The sequence below is a fragment of the Rhea americana genome, unplaced genomic scaffold (genome assembly GCF_003343005.1).
Source record: "Rhea americana isolate MKP2758 unplaced genomic scaffold, rheAme1 scaffold_654, whole genome shotgun sequence".
In the NCBI taxonomy this organism is placed as follows: domain Eukaryota; kingdom Metazoa; phylum Chordata; class Aves; order Rheiformes; family Rheidae; genus Rhea; species Rhea americana.
The window spans coordinates 15,428-33,899 of record NW_028186817.1 but is presented as its reverse complement, the minus strand read 5'-3'; the positions used below and the strand labels follow the sequence as shown (position 1 = coordinate 33,899).

Here is an 18,472-nt window from a genome sequence, read left to right as displayed (position 1 = left end):
TATGTGGTGTTGTTCTTGGAGCAATCAAATCCAAGACCAATGCAATCAGCTGATCATCTCCACTTTCACTCAAACCAGCTTCTTACCCTCAGTTCTGGAACAAAAAGCTTGAAGAAACCCCCAATTTTGAAAGGTTTAAAAAGTAGAAGGCAAATAAAAGAAACCACAGATTCTCAAACTCATGACACGCAGGGAAGAGAATCCAAGTCAGGATTTTTTTTTTTTTGAAATTGTGTTTTGCCAGTCCTGCTTTTTTGCCAGCTGTGCTCAGTTTCATCAGTAAGTCTTTGCAAAAAACATCTTCATTTCTTTGCCCAAGGTAATTTTTACGTTTTCTCCTCCCCTGTGCTCTCCCATTCAGGTAAAATTAGGATGTTAGTATCATGTGGCTAAGTGGTAATTTGACACAACTTGTAAGAGTGCTTATTTCCTCATCTTCTCCTCTGGATACAAAGATCATCCAGCAGTTCTGAAGCTTATCAAAGAAAAAGCTCCTCATACTAAGGCTGTCTTCCTTCCCTACTCACGCAGCGGAAGCAAAACAGCTAGAACAGCACACGCAGGAACACCTGATGTGTCTTTTGTCAGGCGGTAGCAGACACAGGCTTGTAAATCTCTAYAGCAAAAGAACTACCTTTGTTTTGTGCGTTTCCATTCATTTTTCCGTTACTGTGCTCTGCATCGTCGTCTTGTTCATTTAATTGCTCTAGAGCCAATTGACGCCAGCTCCGCAAGGATGCCTTTCCAACCCAAAACCCGTCGTTCCTGCACACAGAGAACAGKGTTGGCACCGCGAATCACAACTTTGTTCTCATTCTGAGCCCAAAAGGTCTTTAAAAGAAAGCTACTTAAACATCACTAGCGCTGCTAAAAGGCTCTGACAACATTTGAAAGCACGAAGACTTACATACCCCTTTACAGTTATTTTCAGCAAGTTCGTAACAGTTTTGTAGTCTTCATTTAATTGGTTTTTCAGTCGTAGTACTCTACATCTTTCTACCACGCAGTCCTTGCAAAGTGCTTTAACTGAGGTGGGGAAAAAAAACAACAACAACCTATTACTATGGTGCATATGGCTGAGCTTTTCGTAAATTTGAGCACTACTGGTGGAAAGCATTTAGTTTGTCAGACAAGTGTAATGTAGGTACCAGTCATCCTGCCTCATGAGGAGAGATTGCACATGTAAGATGCCCGTGGTTACTGCCAGATCAAGCCACATTTAAAGCTTAATAACCGTAAAATGCCTCAGCTGAGGTGTGATCTGTTCCACTAGCTTCACAGCTCTGCTAATATCGACAGTTTACAATTACAGCTGTGAGCGAGGTCACAGCAGCACACACACACACACGCAGGATTTAAAAGGCAGGGGAATTTAGGCCCATGCAACAGTTATACCACTCCCAAGCATGACTCTTCTATAGCATGGAGATGCTGTAAARCCACCTTCAAATGCCATGTGAGAGTGTTTCCTGCCTTCCCGTAGGCTGAGACAAGAGGGGATCCTCTGTGCTCAGCCTGGGGAACACTTTGTCCCCTAAACCCATGAAAAAACGAAAAAACAAAAAAACAAACAAACAAAAAAACCCCCAAAACCCCAACAACATTCTCCAAAGCTGCCCTGGACCAGGCGGGGAAGCCTGGCAGCCGGGCATACRTTTTGTCAGGGAGCAAGAGGAACCAGAGGGTCACGTCCATCACTTGCAAGGTGAGATGGAGAGCGCTGTGCGTCAGCCCTTGCCCTCTCAGCCATACTCAGCGAAGGAGCCTGCGGGCGATCTTCCAGTTGACTAATAAACGTTGGCCTGTTTTACAAAGGCTGCCTGCGTCACCGCAGTTGCATTTCTTCCCTATAAGCTCCTAGCAGGAGCTGAGCTAATTTGGTCTCAGTGGGAGTTACTGAGCTCCCTTATAAAAGCAGCTAAGCCTGGGGCTTGATTAAGGGATGCCTAGACACTGCAGAGGCCAAGGGCTTACCCTCCAAATCAAATGCGAGGCAGATGTGCACAACACGGGCACATATGCTATCACATATGTGCTTTCTTAGATCAAGGCAGCTTGGGACATGCTAGAGGTGAGAGACAGTAAATGATTTTCTGGGCCAGCACACATCCACATCATTCCAGAGCACGGGCTGCTCGCAAGAGGCAGCACAGATCCGCACATTAAACACTGCCTGCCCCGGACCTGTAGCGGCTGCAGGCATGGAGAATCGTCCCTTTGTTTTGAAGAGTTTGGGGATTTTGCTATTTGGCAGCRTTAGCTTCACAGACCCCTCCAAATACTGCCTTTTTTTAACCTAAATCCACCACTGCTTTCTCACGTGTTACTCTATGCACAGCTGTTTCTAAACAGAGCAGGCTTCAGGTCTGAAACAGCCCCTCCAACCAGACCGATCGTATTTGCTTGAACACCAATGTAACTGAGCGATATAAAAAAATTAACACAGAAATAACAAGGCAGCGCAGAAGTTACATGCAGAAATGAAGCTATGTTAAAATCATAGAGGATGGCCCAGCAAAAGGCTGGGACCAGAATAAGGCTCTAACACACATTTAGCACACAAAAACGTGACTTGAAAGGGCGCTTTCTAGCCAGACACCTTACCATTCAGCCGGGGTCCCCCTCCATATCTCCTGTAGAAGAAGTCAGCCACATACTCTGATATCCTCTTCATAATTGATATTTTATCAGGATGGAGTTTTCCATGTGAACACAAGCAGGCTGTGTTATCTATAGGTTTCGGAGGAGTAGACTCATCCAGCCATTTCTGCAGCCATTCGAGAGAGATGAAGTCGTATGGGGAACCTGGGAGGGAAAGACACAAAAAGAAACAAGTCGGCACGTGTTAGTACATAACACAGCAGATGGTRTATTTCATAATTACTCTGATATTCAAAGATACTTTTAAAAATTAGCAGGCTATCACTGTCGAGTAAATCTCTGCGGTACAAGTTTTCAAATAGCTGATGCAGCTTCCCTGTCTAATTCTCATCTCAGCGTTGCAGATTTCTAACACGGTGCCTTCTTGCGAGGKAAGCTACGTGAAGTTAGATACACGAGAACAATCGACCATTTAATATTCAAGCAATCAATACGAAACGATGGAGCACTCTAAACAGGAAAGGGCATGCTTTCAGACTGCAAAACCTTTAGGGGTTTACAGCAGACTACTCAAAGCAAGGGCATAAGCAAAGCTTTCCTGCTGTCCATCAAGTAACAAATACAATATTTAAGGTACGTTCAGACATTAGTAAGTGAAAAGCTCTTTACAAAATCAAGTGAGCTCATCAGGGTAGATGTAAAAAGAAAAGAAAATCAGAGCACAGGTGAGACCAGTATTCTCCTCATCCCCTCAGTGTCCAAAGTTCAAGGTTTTTTCTAGGCTATTCTTACAAATCTGGGTGAGAGACATCCCACAAAGATTAACAGTGCAAATGGTAATATGCTCAAATTTTTCTCAGTGTTATTGGGATTTTTTTTTCTTGAAACAGAGCAGAAAGGTCCCCTGTGCTTGTTAAAAGGAAAATCTCACATAAAGCCAAGGTTCAGGAGGTCAGAAATGGGTCAGCATCTCTATGTGAACAGCACACTAGCTTTGTATGAAGTCTCCATAAACTTATCTTGATACTAAGACCCAGTGTTGATTCTTAAACCCAAAGAACAAGCATGACTACATTTAAAGAAGGAATTTTACATTTTGAAGCCACTTGCTGTGGATTAAATGGAAACAGAGTCACAGCAAAAAAGCTCATCTCAGCACTTTTGCCATTTGCCACTAATAGCAATCATCTGAGATCCTAGAGAGGTTCACAGTTACACACTGAGCAACAAACAGTGGTGTGCGAACAAAGTAACTTCTTTTATCACATCAAGTCTAAAAAACACTGGTGAGGCAAACACTACAGCTTGTAATAAGATGGTTGGAAAATTAGCAGGATGGCCAGGAAATTAAACACATTTTGCTGACACGATGAGGACAATTCTGAAACGAGGAGAGAAGGGTTCTGCCATTAGTTACATTTATCAAAGGAAATGAAATTAATGTTTCATACAAAGCAGCAACAGGGAAGCTTCAGCAAAATACTTTGTCCTCCAAAGTATATGCCCTGGATTTTTGTGAAGCGAGGGCTCAAGCTTTCTCCTCTGCAGGACAATCAGCAGTCGTTCCATCTTACGCAATAACATCGGCAGACTTGTGCAGCCATGACCTCCAGAGAATTGCAACGCTGTCAAAAATGGTTTGCTAGTTTGGGATGAAAGCTGCCTCTCTAGAAAGGAAGTTTTTCTGGGGCTGACTATACAAACCTGGCACAAGAGACATCTGCACAGCTGCACAGACCATCCCAAGCTCCTCAGGGGCYGAATCTAAAACAGCCCTGGGGTGACACCACCTCCAGCTGCGCTAGCAAGCTGCCATGCCCAATAACGGGCACGCAGTGGGTGCCTCCAGGCACTGCCACCTAAGAATTGGGGCGGATGAGCTAGCGTCTGTCTGCACCTGCACTTGTAAACACATCTCACTAAGGTTTATTCTTTCATTGTGTTAGAAACRCCAAGGGAAAACTATTCTGTTTTTGCAAAAGGGAAAAAAAAAAGGAAAAGAAAGCCCCAAACCGAGTTGCACTTACTGCTCCTCCTTTSTAATGGTGACTCATGGCAGATTCATACCTCCACCACGACTTTGATTTACAGGTGACATTTGAACAGCACTCAGGCTTGCAGGGTCTCCGYGAGATGAGCTGTGACACCCTCCTATTCATTAGTTAAGCGTCACCGTTCTCAAAGCCGGTTTCATAAATTGAACAGGCAGACGTTTACAGGAGCCACGCTCTGGCCACTCGGGAAGGCTCGTGAGCCACTTAYGCCCTCGACAAGAAGCCAAGTAGCTATTTAGCTACTCGAATCTTGATTCTGGTTCTCAGCTTTTTGTTTTTAATATCCTCTGGCTAAATGCTCAAACCAAATTATCTAAAGGGCTATACAACCAAAAAAATTTTGCTTTTGAAATTAAAGTTCCTACTGTTTTAGGAGATGGGCATACTGGAGAGAAACTCCCCACACTGGAGAGAGAGAGAGAGAGCAAGCGCCCATACGCTTGCTTCGAGGGAGACTGGGGAGAGAAAGGCAGGGGGGTATCAAAATCCCAGCGCTCAGACACRCTAAGATGACGAAACCCAAGGAATTAAAAGGATTAACCTCACTAAGCTGGTGCTCATCAGCAGCACGAAGCTTAGACATGGGGCTTCGAAGCACTGGGAGGGATGAAAGTTTTCTGCTGGAGGCCAGGTGTTCTCGTACCCAGTTACCTGCTGACTAATTTAGACCAAGAGCACCAAAACTTGGCRTGAGATGGCAACTTCAGACTGGCCAGTTATTCTGCCTCAATGCTACTAAGCAGTAATGAGCTGAGCTGCTCGCAGCACAGGAGAAAACAGCCACAATGCATGGAAGCACACAGGAGACTGACTGAYGAGGAAGGAGCAAGAGGGAATTAGTGATGCCAGAGGCCATTAGAACAAGCCAAAAAGAAGGAGAAAAATAGGTTAAGGCAGATGAGCAAGCAAGGGAAAACAAATCCTAAGCGTACACATAGCAACAACTGACAGCAATCGCCTTCCTCTTCATAGCAAGGGCTACAGCTAAAGCCTTCCAGCAAAGCTTTCGGGTCACAGAACCAAGTTGTGGATTAGTTACAAAACATTACTAATCTTAACAACGGTCTACTACAAAATACTACCAGAATATCTTACAGACCAGCTTCAGCAGGTAACCTTTTGTAGAGCTCCTTCACCTCTTCGTGTTTGATTTTGCCTCTGGCCACGCTCTGTTTGCGCATCTCTGCCATTTCGTTACACCACTCCTCAAACTTGCAGTTATCGCGTTCTACCAGCTCCTGCAGAAAAGCTGTGGGGAGAGGGAAAGCAAAGATGCCAGTTACTCCAAGGAAAATGCCAATTACCCCTGTGAGCAGTTATCCAGGGGTTAACAAGCAAGCCTAAATATTTCCCCACGCAGCTACAGATGTACATGGCTTTCCAGCAAGCCAAAGGCCTGGATGTCGCTTCCCTCCGTTATTTATGGCAGTGCTTACGCCAACGTAGGTGATTAAACGCACCCGAGAGGCTGCAAACCCAGGGCGCAGCAGGCCACCTTCAAGCCTGCTGCGATCTCTGCCTCGGCGCTCCAGCCGCTTCTCTGCCTCCCACCAGCAGCTCCTCTGCGCTGCCAAAAGCCCAGCGCTCTCGGAGCGAAAACAGCCTCTCGGCCGACTGGTACACCTGACGCTACCGTGCCGCTCGCCTGTCGCGAGAGGGGCTTCTCCAAGGCAAGGGCAGAAAACCCTCRTGAGATCAGAGATAAGCCAGGGCAGATCCTCAAGTTGACGGGAAGGTGACGGGGACAGCAATTTTTGCTGTCACCAGTGGAAAAAAAAAAAAACCCTAGCAGGGAAAAAAAGGAAGATAAAGTACTTCCCTTGCAGGGATGGTGTAACGGAGGAGTAGAGTACTGCTTATCTGAAGCCTTTTCCGATTCTACAGTATTTTGAAGAGCTCAAATATTTCAGAAAAGTTAACCCCTAGGCAGCCACAGAGCCCAGAATCTATCTTGGGAGAATATACACTATTTTAAAACATAATCAGCCTGACCCATTCACCCTCGATGTCCGGGGCTGGGGAGCCAAGTTACATTCGCTGCTGTCCCGGAAAAGCTGCTCCCCACAGCATCAAAGYGAAATGCCTTGAATCTGCAGCTGCGTGAAGCCTCGCTGAAACCACGAGGCTTGCCCGCTGCCCTTCGCTCCCTGTCCCTGGCACGCGTCCATGTCAAACAAAAGGCAACGGCAGGGCTGCTCAGGAATTCGAAGCGGGGCGGAGAGGCTTCGCCGAGTATTGTTTTGGGCAGAGGGGTAGGAGGCGAGAGAGAGGGCGAGAGAGCTCGGGAAACAAACTGCAAAGACAGCCCCAAGGCAYGAATTAGCACAGGTTCCCAGGGCTGCACGCCTCGGCGAGCCGAGCCGGCTCTGGAGGTGGGGCGGGGAGAGGGAGCGTGGAAAGGTTTGATGCTGCGAGTCCTTGCTGCGAGTTCGGAGAAAGCTGTGCAATTATCACCACCATTACCCTCCTCTTCCGGAGGACCTAAGCTGAACGCTGACAAACAGCTCCGGTCAAAAGGGAAAACAAAACCTCTGTCGTCCCTCTTTCACATGGAGGGGAAGAAGGTAGAGCACACCTCCAGCCCTACCAGCTAAGGCCTAATTAATATTTCTAATCAAGTAGCATGCAAATGCTAAGCATTATTAAATCCACAGGCCAAACCTACAGGGATTGCTACCACCTCCAGTGATTCTAAAGCATGACACGAACATGCTAGTACAAAATTCTTGTAAGGCTTGCACCCTCTTATTTCTATGCCATTTATTAGCAATACGGCRAAGATTAAGTACTTGTAAAAGAACCATGACATCTGTCAGGATTATTCACCTGCCGCACGGGATATGCGCTGCTGATGACATCTAACCACGCTGTCCTCCTTCGCCCTCAGGTACCTGAGCAGCTAGAGGGGGAACCTGGCTGCGAACCCCGTTACTCCAGCCACACTCAACGCCAGCAGCTGGGTAATTCTGCAGACGTTGCTCCCCGCTGGATTATCTCCTCCTAACCCCTTTGTACCTGACCTCTTTGGTAAGATGGTGAGGCCTGGGTGGGCACACGGATGGTATTAGCCAGGCTAATGYTATTCAAGTGCTAGGAAAGCCCAGGGGGCTACAATACAGACAGWGGCTGCAAAAGGTGCTTCCTATAAAGCACTGGCTCCTGGCCTGCCTGTGCTTCCCAAGAACGGACGGAGACCAGGAGAGTTAAAGCTCACTTACCTGGTACTTCGACTGTTGGAGACTTCTCTCGGGTTTGCAGCCTGTATACCAGCATGTAAGCATTTCGAGAGCAGTGAGTCCCTTTCCCACACTTAGGTTTACGAGTCTGAGATTTAGAAGGCTCTGCTGTGGTACAGAAGGCAAAAAATAATAAACACACAAGCCTGCTTACTGGCTCGCCTTGCACGGGCTGAGCTTGCCATCTAGCCAGCTTCCCTCTCACCGCGCGCCAGCAGGCTTCCTTCTGCAGAGCACCAGGCTGGCATGAGCCTCGCACGCATGCCACAGGACAAACTTTATCCGAGCAAGACCCAAATCCCTCTAGCGTTGCTGGATCCAGGACAACTCAGAGGCACCGAGTTAGGATCCTGCTCTGAAGTGCCCCCTAAGAGGGCCTTTCTTCTCTCTCTCACTAAGCCTAGCCTCACTGAGCCAAAAAGTAGCCTTTGCAAAAACATCCTTTCTTCCCTCTGCCTCCTGTCCTCATTAGTGTTGGTGCCTTGACACCAAAGAACAGAGTAGAGTCCTCACGGAAAAAAACAAAACAAAACACATTTACACATGATTGAGTATGTAAAAAAGTCTGCACCAGTCTATTGGGAAACAAAACTTTTAGGAACTGAACAGCCATGCAAATGGTCACCTCAGAGCATCTGATTCCAGTGCTGGCTTTCACCAAGACGAAGAATGTGACCATATAATACAAGTTAATGCCAGGCAAAGAAAAACCTGACCAGAATACTTATCTAGAGCTGCAGCTTCAAAAACCGAAGAGTCCTTTATTTTTAAAAAAGGAAGGAGCCTCTTTTGGTTAAGCACTTAATAGAACAAGAGACGGGGGGGGGAAGGAAGGATTTTTTTTTTTTTTTTTTTTTTTTTTTTTTTGTATTTAAATTCTGGAAAACTCATGTGCATCCCCCACCACACTGTCCAGGGGATTTCCTGGACAGATTTTATTTGCAGTTTCTCCAAGTATTTAAAAATTGTTCCCATCTGCACAGCCAGACTACAGGACTCTCCCCACAGCAAACCTCTACTTTATGTTAATTAATTTCTCCTGCTGCTTTGTGTGTTTGTAATGAAGGAGACTCTCAAACTCCAGTTTTGCTTGGAATAGGCAAATGACATTTCAACTTCAGTATTTTGCTTAGCACTTAAAATATATACTAAGGTTTCCAGTCTGCAGAGATTCTAAACACGCTTTGCTAACAATCATTAAAGCAGTTCTGTATTTCAGCAGGAATACTTACTCATGCTTAAGTATAAATCTGCACAGGACTGAGGGCACAGCAGTTTACTTACATCTTATTTTGTTACACTGGGTAACACAGGAGGCCAAAAAGAAAGGCTGAGAAGCCTTTATTTCCTTTCAGGAGTTATTTTTCTATCTTACACCACTAGATGTCTAGCCAGCTTCACAATTCGCTTGCAAGTTAGTGGTAGTCAAGCATTAACAGGATGACGCTGCTGCCCTGGCGGAAGCCTGCATGTATGCAAGTCGTCAGGAAACCCAAGACGTTTAGGAGCAAGATACTGAAAATTAAGGGGCACCGTGCAGACATGTGCACGAAGCAAACGAGAAGCAGGCTAGCACCCCGTGTCTGCTTAGGGGTGTGCTCAGGCTGACAGGCTTTCAGAACAACTATGAGAACCAATAAATCTGCCTTTTCATTAAATTATTATTTACAGATGCTTTAAGGGAAGTCGACATTTTGGAAAGTCCAACTGTCAGTGCTGGAGGTGCAGGAAAACATGAGTGTCCTGCTGGTGAAATACTTCTGGGAAGGGTTTACTTACATTTTAAGCAAAATTTTTGGCATTAATTTCCCCATTTTCCCGATACTGACAGGCATGGAAGAATACTGAGCAACTGTAAATTCAAGCACTTAAACTGCTGATTTAAAAGCRGAGAGTCCCTCTATGATTGCAGATGGAGAAACCAGCAATGCTAATCTCAGCCTAAGCTCTCCAGTGAGTACAGGGAAATCAAGACCCAACAGTGTCCGGTAACAGATAGGCAGGGTTATCTGGTGTAGCAAGAGGGCACCAGCACAGGGGAAGCCAACAACAGTAGAATAGAAGGATGAAAATAGTGCAAAACAAAAATGCAAAGTAAAAAGGCAATTCTGGCTTCTAATACATTCTTTTGATCAAGGTTTTTATAAAGACTTTTTACTGCCTCCTAAAAAGTTTAAGARTAGACACCTCAGGGGAAATAAAAACACAACACGTTAAGGAAACTGAAAGTAACATCGTTATCTGTCCCTAATGCCTCCGTTTGCATACTGGCCAAGGAAGCAGCAGCCTGCCTGTATTACCCTGATAGGCAACTGCTGCCTGGGTTATCAGCATGTTATCTGCCAGGAGGCAAAGCAAGAAAAGAAACTAGAGCAGAGGAAATGATCATAAGGTGTGCATAAACAGTTGCATAAGGGCCGGAGCAAAGAAAATCTGGCTGCAATTAACAGAACTCCAGTTTCACGCGTTGCTTTTATGATGTGAAATCACATGTAGGAACMGATTTTTTTTTAAGAGTACCAGGTCCTCCACATACTCAGCCTCCATGTTTTTTTTGGTGAAAAGAGTTATTTTAAAAGGGCACTCACAACTTAAAGGTTTTACCTAGATCTTCCTCAATTCCCAACTGCAATTTCTTCCCCTCCATCTTTTCTATGTCTTCATCGTTAAACTTGTACCACTCGCCCGTCTGTGGATCCTTAACGTGGGCGATGTAGTGCCCGGAGTATGCGCTCACACCTCTGTGTATGAGGACAGCACTAAGTTCATACACGTAGACACCATCTGAAAGGAAAACAGCAGTTATTTAGCCCTCTGGACAAACCAGGATGCATTTTTTCCTCCCTATTTCTTGATGCCTTTGCAAGACAGTGAACAAAGACTGCACTTGAACTCATCTCTCTCCAAGACCTCTACACAGCTTTATTCAACACTCCTAGCTTCCACAACCCATTTGCAAGGCACTTGTCATTTTTTTGTTCGAAATGCAGCTTCAAACCGCTCTTGACATTCTTTTCAATCAGACAAGACCTCATCAAGAGCTGCGCGAGTACCGTGAAGGAGCACATACCGCACAACTTACTTTTTTGTTCCATGAAAGGCTCCATGTCAAGCAGCTCAGAGAAGCCGATGTAGGTGTTCAGCTTCTTCTTATGGCCGGTTTGTCTGTGCAAGAACAAATGACCAAACTTCAGCTACAGGTATCAGTGGATAATAATAATAATGCTTCACGTCTCAAAATAACTTTCCTGAAACCCACCCAAGAAAAACCACACGTGTGCACTCCAATTCTCAAAGTCTAAAAATCAATGTGGAAAGAGCAGAGCAGATGTCCTTCCACAGAGCTTGCAAATAACCCAAATCGCTCCTAATTTTATAGCACGTGAACGTGTGCCGGGGCGGGCAGCTCACCTGTCAAACACAAAACGCATCAGCTGCAGGTTCAGCGTACACGGAAGACTTAACAGCCTGATCTTCCTTGTGGCATTCTGCTTACTTTGACAAGTTTCGCAAAAGTAACGATTGTCTCCTTCTAATTTTTCTTCCTGACCAGAGGGCAAAAAGAAAGGTATTGAGAACAAGTTACCACTCAACGGTCAACCACTGCAATCTATCTGCTAGATGGAGATTTAACAGCTTTGCAGTTATTTTAACTATTTAAGTCTCKATTGAGCTGCTTTCCAAAATATGCTCCAGGCTAAAAATGCACAACCCTTTGAGTTAATAAAGGCGCTTTACAGCATAGAGTTAGCAGGCTGCTCTCACTTTAAAGAAAACAACAGTCTTTTAGACTGAAACAAGCCCTAGTTCTAACGCTCAGACAGCCTACAAAGCCATCAGGTTTGCTCTCCACCTGACTGAAGTTCATGARGTTGGTTTCTATCACGAAGGCTATGGAAAAAATCACCCTTTAATGAGATCACACRGACCAAGTTAATGTAAAGCCCACATTTTAGCCTGGAAATTACAATTCTCCTGTGCTCAGCCAAGCAAACATCGCTGGGAAATAAGAGTCTATGTTTAAGTACAGCCGACTGGGCAAGAGGAGAACTCCAACAACCCTAAAAAGGAACGTCAGCTGTTTCATTTAAAGGAAGATCAGACAAACTGGAATTTTACTGTTGCAAGGCAGAAGTACCRGGTCTGCAGCGACGGCTGCCCTTCAGTGCAGGTGCTTTCTTTCTCAGCAGACCTTTCATGAGCAGAGCAACCGGTTTGCTGAGCGCATCAGCAAAAACTCTGCACAACAGCCAGGCTGCACCTCAGCTACAGAGTTACATTTCAGGTTAGTTCTGCTGTAAATACATGTATTTGAATCCACATCTTGAACTTTTAACGTGCCAGCCATTTAAGAGCTAGGCACATTTTCAAGATGAATTAAAAGCTTGAATTCCTAAAGATATTCTGAGGCCTTGCTAATACATTTTAAGGACATGTTTTAAAGAAGGGGAAAGTCTCCTGTTGCTATGTAGACGAGCACTAATACAGAGAACACCCTTTCTTCCTGTGCTACTCATGACAAAGCATGCAGGGACTTTTTGTATGCATTTCTGTCATATCAACATTGCTAGGAAAACACAATTATTAAACATGTGACTTCAAAGTGTTTTTTAAAAGGTGTAACACACCCAYATGTTTACACTAAGTACAGAGCCGCCCCTTGCTCATTCACTTCACAAGTATGCGACTCGGTTCTCGTTTTCTGGACCCACAGTGAAATAGTTCCTTTTGCATTCATTCTGCTGAGAAAGCTTGATCTCAGCTGTCCACTTTGCTGTAATATCAACCTCAAAAGCTGTTAATAGAAGAAGGGAACTGAAGCACCTTGCTAAGCCGTGTTTCCTGGCTCTACTAAGAATAGCAAGACTCGGAAAAAAAAAAAAAGGAGTTTGTACCTTAAGAAACTCTGTAATACAGTCTGTCAACTGCTTGTGCCCTTGGATATTTAACTCCAGTTCATAAAATTTAGACACAAGTTTGGACTCCCTGCCACACTGGTTGCATCTGAATCAGGAAAAAAAAAAAACACACACATGTGAGATCAGTTCACTGGTTAATGTGTCCTAACTCCCCAGCCGTCAGTAAACTAACACTTGATTGACAAAACCAGGAGAAAAACTTGTTTAAGTCAGACCTAACATAGTGCACCTCTACACCACAACCACTCTACAGCTCGGTGTAAACAGGGTAACAGCAATGCCCAGGAAAAATAGGAGTGTCTGTTTACAGCTCAGATGCAACATTTTATTACTTTTCCTGGTGAAATTCACAGCTCGAACTCAGGAATGAAATAGGTACAATGACATTCATGTACTATAATTTTTGGTTCCAGGACTTCACGTTYCATTCACTCACTGAGATTTTCATTAGTAAATTTTTATTAATAGACTAAAAGCATCTGGCAAACTGCAGCAACAGACGCACAGAATTGGATTCTTAAGGAAACCTTAAAGCTGAACAAAACACCGGGAAGCCCCTTGTCACGCAACATTTCAGTAGAAGCTTACCTGCCTTCTACAGCTGTTAAGAGGAATCTTTCCTGCTCAAATTCTTCTAAAACATTTAAATATTTGCAGAAAGGTTATTCCCAAAGAACAAATACTTACACTGTGACATATGCATATTCTCCACAGAACTGCTTTTGCACTATGTTTCGAACATCTGGATTCTTTTGTTTGGATAAAGTATCTTCTAGCAGGGACATGAACAGCTTTGAAAACTCCTGGGCATCCTAGAACAGAAAGCCAAGTTGGCTAACAATACACCGCAGTGCAAAGCGCAATCACAACCTCATCGCTAATTTACTGCAAATTACACGGAGTCCTACACACAAGCTGCACAGAAACTTCAGCGTGCGCTGAATAGAAAAAGACCAGTCAAGAGAACTAAAGAAAAGAGGAATTTGCCTAAAAGGAGCACAAGACCCCCAGCGTGAGACTGCAGCATGAGTTAAGCTGGCTCCTGGCCAATAGCTCAGGGTGGTTTGACTTCTGCCCTGCTATTTGCAGGATCCTGAGAAGGAGGAAAAAAACAAAACAAAACAAAACAAAATCCCCAGCAGCTTGTTAACCACATAAATCCCTTTGTGACTCCGCCTTGCATATCCCACATTGGCTTCTGCTGCTCAGAAGCAGCAACACAAACAGTTTCTCTGCCTCATTTGACCACAGCACTGTGGACAACAGGTTCAGAACATCCTTATCCGGTAGGGAACACAGGAATAAATTTACAGAGTATTAATCTTCCTCTGACACAGTACAGTTTGGCAGGAGAGTAAATCTCTCTGTCTCACCTCTTTATCCCACTAACATTCATTTGTCAAAGCCTTGGCRTATAATACAAGCTATTCCTGTTTTAATTATAGGTCTTAGCCATGTCAGAGAGAGGCAACAGGTAAGTAGAGATGGGATGACTTGCCAAGCTACACCAACTCACGCTAGCAATAGCTCCACCGACACGGACATAGTCCCAGCAGCACAGTCCACTTTTGTTTTCCAGATGCACCAAACACTACGGCTGCTTTTTCGCCACCTCTGTGCCCTCAAGTCTCCTATCCTGCTACTTCCACTTCTCCCTTTCAGATTCCTCCAAAGAAACAAACAGCTTCTGCTCCTCCTGCGAGACTCGGGAACTTGTCCACACCCGTCTCAGGCCCTCCCTTTCCCCCTAGTACCCAGTTTTCTTTGCTCCCTCTCCCACCCTCGCTCTCCTTTGGCTCAACTGTCTCCCACCCATCCTACCCTTGACACCTGCTGACTCTCCAAATTCTGACCTTCCCACTGCCACGTTTGCTCCAAGCCTGCAGGTTTCCTCTCCAGCTCTCAGAGCTGTTAAAACCACATACAGTACTTTACTCTCTGCTAGTATCACCAGTCTTTAATGATCACTTCTCTCCCAGAGACTCGAAGCAACTTTCTGCTCCTAATTCTCTTAAGGAATCACCCACTGTTGCTCACGTTCATTGTCCCCCTACATCTCAAAGCATTCTTTTAAGATATATCCTTTTCCTAAATCCTATTCAATTTTTGTGACAGTTCTGCAGGCTCCACCTATGGTGCTCACACCTCTCTGCCGCATGCATTCCCTGCCCCAGACACACTGTCTCCGCAGAGAACTTTCAAATCTCTCCCTCCCACCTAAGCTTCAGGTCTTCCTCGTAATGCACCCGATGCTGCCGTGCCGAGCATCCGTCCACCTAGCTGCGACTCTCATCCTGCCTCCTGTCACCTCTAACAGAGGCAAAACTTCCCCTCCGGCTTCAGCAGGCTTGGTCTGAGGCTGCTRCCAACCAGCCCCAGCACTGCAGCAACCTCCCTGGGCCTTTCAGCASGCTCCCAGCACTTCCCAACCACGCTGCTCCTCATCCTACTGGAGCCCTTCCCACCTCAACCCCCCCCACCCCAAATCACAGGCCACAAAGCGTTTCCCCCTGCCCCCAGGCACGGGAGAGGCAGCCCATGAACCACCTTCCTCACAGCCCCCTCCAGCCTCCTCCCACTCTGCGGAGCCAAGGTTAATCACTCGCTAACGCCCCGTCCCATTGCAGGAGCCGAGCTCACGCAGGGACAGGAAGGGCCTGGAGCGCTGCTTGTCCCTTTGTATTTGCACAAATGAGGCTGGGCGAGAGATCACCACTCGGAGATGGGAGAATAATAGAAAAGGGCAGTTTCGCGCTTCTTTAAAGAAGGTAATTGCTCGTCCCTAGGCAAAGCAGTTGGAAAAGAGAGCACATCAGGAGGAACACAYCAGGAAGACACCTCAAGCATACCTGCTGCTGTCCTGTATCCAAGCCCAGCGCTTTCACAAACCCAGAAGGATCGATGTATCGCCTTTTACTGTTCTGCAGCAAGGCAAATAGGTACTGGAGGTGTTCACAAATGGTCTGAGGCTCGTAGTCTAGCACAAAACAAGTTGCAGAAATTACTCGTGAGTTATGTCGTCTCATCTCAAGATAAAATCGTTCAGTTAAAGTAATTTGCTTTTTCTTTGTTGTTGACATATGCAAGCTTAATTAGAAATATTTTTTTAATAAACATTTTTTAACCACCATGAGACCTGAAACAGTTAGTACTACTTATGACAGCTAAGTCACAGCTCAGGCCAAACATCCCACAGTGCCTTACACGAGCTGCTAGTAAACCGTTTAAGCAACGTGTGCTGATTACCACAYAGCACCAGCTTCTTATTTAAATCAAAGGGCAGCGCCTCATTCATAAAATACTATAAAAACAGGACCAGAAGAAATCAGGCAGCCRTACTAACTCAAGGTACACCTATAATGCTGCATGCAACACAAAAATCTATCTTACCCGAGCCCGTCAGGTCTACTGTGCTGGCATTTAAAGTCTCATACCTACTGGTACCTCAATACTTGTCCTCTCATGGGACAAGGCGTGGCTCCATGGTAGCAAAAGCCACTCTCCCCCTCACCCCACTGCTATCATTAAGGTGTGAAGCATCTTGCCAAAAAAAGGAACACAAATTTTCAACCAGATCAACTCACTCTGATTTAAAAATAACTCTGATAAAGAATGGTTTAGGCTGGTTTGCTCCTAAAAGCTAGGTCAAGCACTTAAAGAGAGCAGTGTGCTCCGCAGATAGGACAAACAGTGTTATTCCAGCCATCAATTCCAGTGATAAATGCTATCCCGAAACCAGTGCCACTTGAGGTTTTAGAAATAACAGTAGAAAGAAGCACCATGCTAATCCCAAGGGGTGGCTGCTAAGACGTTTTAAAATACAAAAGCAAGTATCGTGATTCCTCCTCTTCTACTTATTTGGTACAGCATTTACTGCTCTTCTGACTGTGAAACASAGCAATACCCCGCGCCAGAGGACACGCAAGTTACAGGAGTTTCACTGTGCCAACAAAATTCCTCTGTGCTCGAATGAGCCAAACAGCTTCCATTTACCGCAAGGGAAAACACAGACAGCTGTTACGACCTTCCACTGACCTTTGTCTTTTGGGATGCCCTCGCCAGTCGTGTACTCGCTGCAGGTGCTCGGACACAAGTAAAGGGCTTGCCGAAGCTCCAAGTTAAGAAACCACATCTGCAAGAAAGTGTTCACGTAGCACGTGGCTCCAAGGTTCGTTAAGCCTACAAACGCATTCTAGCATAAAAAAGAAAGCAACACATGTAACTCGCTACTCCAAAGAAGCAAACAAGAGAAATCCARCAGTTGGGTCAGCTGTTCTGCTCTATCACCCTTAACTGAGCTTGCAAGGTGTTACTGGTATGGAGGGGATCTCTGCTCAGAGGGATTCTCCCCAAAGTCTGTACTCCTCAGGCACGAGGAGGGAACACAGCATCTCCCGAGCACTGTGCACCTGAGAGTGCTTTTCTGGAGAAAAACCCTCCCGTTTCCCTTCTAGGGTCAAAAAGACAGGACGCAAATTTATGATCAAAAAGTTTTCTTCCGGCACACGTTCCTCTTGCACAGGAGCAGGCTGTTTATCAGGGAAAGACTGCAGTAGCATCACTCTGCCTGCGGGTCACGGCCCACCTACAGGACACCAGCAACAGCCCCCGAGACCGCAGACCCCAACTCCTGGGAGCCACCTGCACGCAGGGCGGAAGACAACAGGTCTTTTCTCATGCTGGGCTTAGTCTTTCTARGGGTCGATCCCAAACTTCTAGGGTATGGGCAGGCTTTACCTCCCCTTCCCCGCACCTCCCTGGGGGCTGGTCCTGGCCCCACTACGCAGGGGATGTCTGGGGGGCAGGGGGTCAGGCCCTACCTTCTTGCGGCGCTCGCAGTTGGGGTCGTCGATGTTGTGGAAGCTGTTCTCGTCGATCTCGCCCAGCCAGACGTGCTCCCCGATGCCCACCAGGCAGTTGGGGTTCCCCCGGCAGTTCCTCCTGCGGAACCGGGACCAGCCCCAACTGTCACCCCGGGGAGGGAGCAGTACCCGTTAGGGAAGGGTAAAAGGGGGGGGGGGGGCAAGGGCAACATGGGAGCTCCCCACAACCCCAAAAGCACGGAGGAGGACCAGAGGGGATGGGGAGGTCAGCACAACCCCAAAAGCTTGGGKAGAGTCTAATGGATGGGGAGCTGGAGAGGAAAAATGGAGGACCCCTGGGGAGACCACTATTCGGGGGGCTGGGGGATCTGGGGAGGAAGAGGGAGAAACGTGGGGTCACCACAACCCTGGGCGATGAGGGGCCCCCGAGAAGCGAACGGGGGAGGCTCCCCCAGATCCCCAGGGACAGGGGCACTCGGGCTCCCCACACCTCGGGGCACCCGGAGGAGGAACCGGGCGTCCCCCCCACACCCCCAGCTACAGGATGGGATGGGACAGGGGGGAAACGGGGGCACCCAGGGAAGGGAATTGGGGGGGGGGGAGTCCCCCGGGCCCCCAAATACGGCGAGGACACGGGGCTCCCCCCACCCCGGGGCCGCCCACCCCGGGGCCAGGCCCGAAGAAGGGGGCGAGGGGCGGCGGGGCAGGGCGGAGACGGGCGGGCGGCGGGGCCGGGCCCGGTACCGGCAGGCGCCGCGCTGGCAGGGCTCCAGCCCGACGCGGTAGGCCGCCTCGATGTGCTCCTGCGCCACCTCCTCGGGCGGCACCGTCTCGGTCCA

At 46.8% G+C, this 18,472-nt stretch overlaps 1 protein-coding gene across 1 annotated transcript in view; it reads right to left on the bottom strand.

Annotated features, from left to right (window-relative positions):
* Positions 1 to 18,472, bottom strand: part of USP48 (ubiquitin specific peptidase 48) — a gene marked incomplete at its 5' end in the record, with an annotated part of 34,271 nt that extends 15,799 nt beyond the window's left edge. The window contains 14 exons of the mRNA XM_085320744.1: positions 635 to 765; positions 912 to 1,026; positions 2,605 to 2,805; positions 5,755 to 5,904; positions 7,874 to 7,999; positions 10,496 to 10,675; positions 10,974 to 11,056; positions 11,303 to 11,436; positions 12,787 to 12,895; positions 13,498 to 13,622; positions 15,660 to 15,787; positions 16,846 to 17,002; positions 17,631 to 17,751; positions 18,378 to 18,472. Coding sequence (XP_085176870.1) covers positions 635 to 765; positions 912 to 1,026; positions 2,605 to 2,805; positions 5,755 to 5,904; positions 7,874 to 7,999; positions 10,496 to 10,675; positions 10,974 to 11,056; positions 11,303 to 11,436; positions 12,787 to 12,895; positions 13,498 to 13,622; positions 15,660 to 15,787; positions 16,846 to 17,002; positions 17,631 to 17,751; positions 18,378 to 18,472 — 1,855 coding nt within the window. The remainder of the gene's footprint in view (positions 1 to 634; positions 766 to 911; positions 1,027 to 2,604; positions 2,806 to 5,754; positions 5,905 to 7,873; positions 8,000 to 10,495; positions 10,676 to 10,973; positions 11,057 to 11,302; positions 11,437 to 12,786; positions 12,896 to 13,497; positions 13,623 to 15,659; positions 15,788 to 16,845; positions 17,003 to 17,630; positions 17,752 to 18,377) is intronic.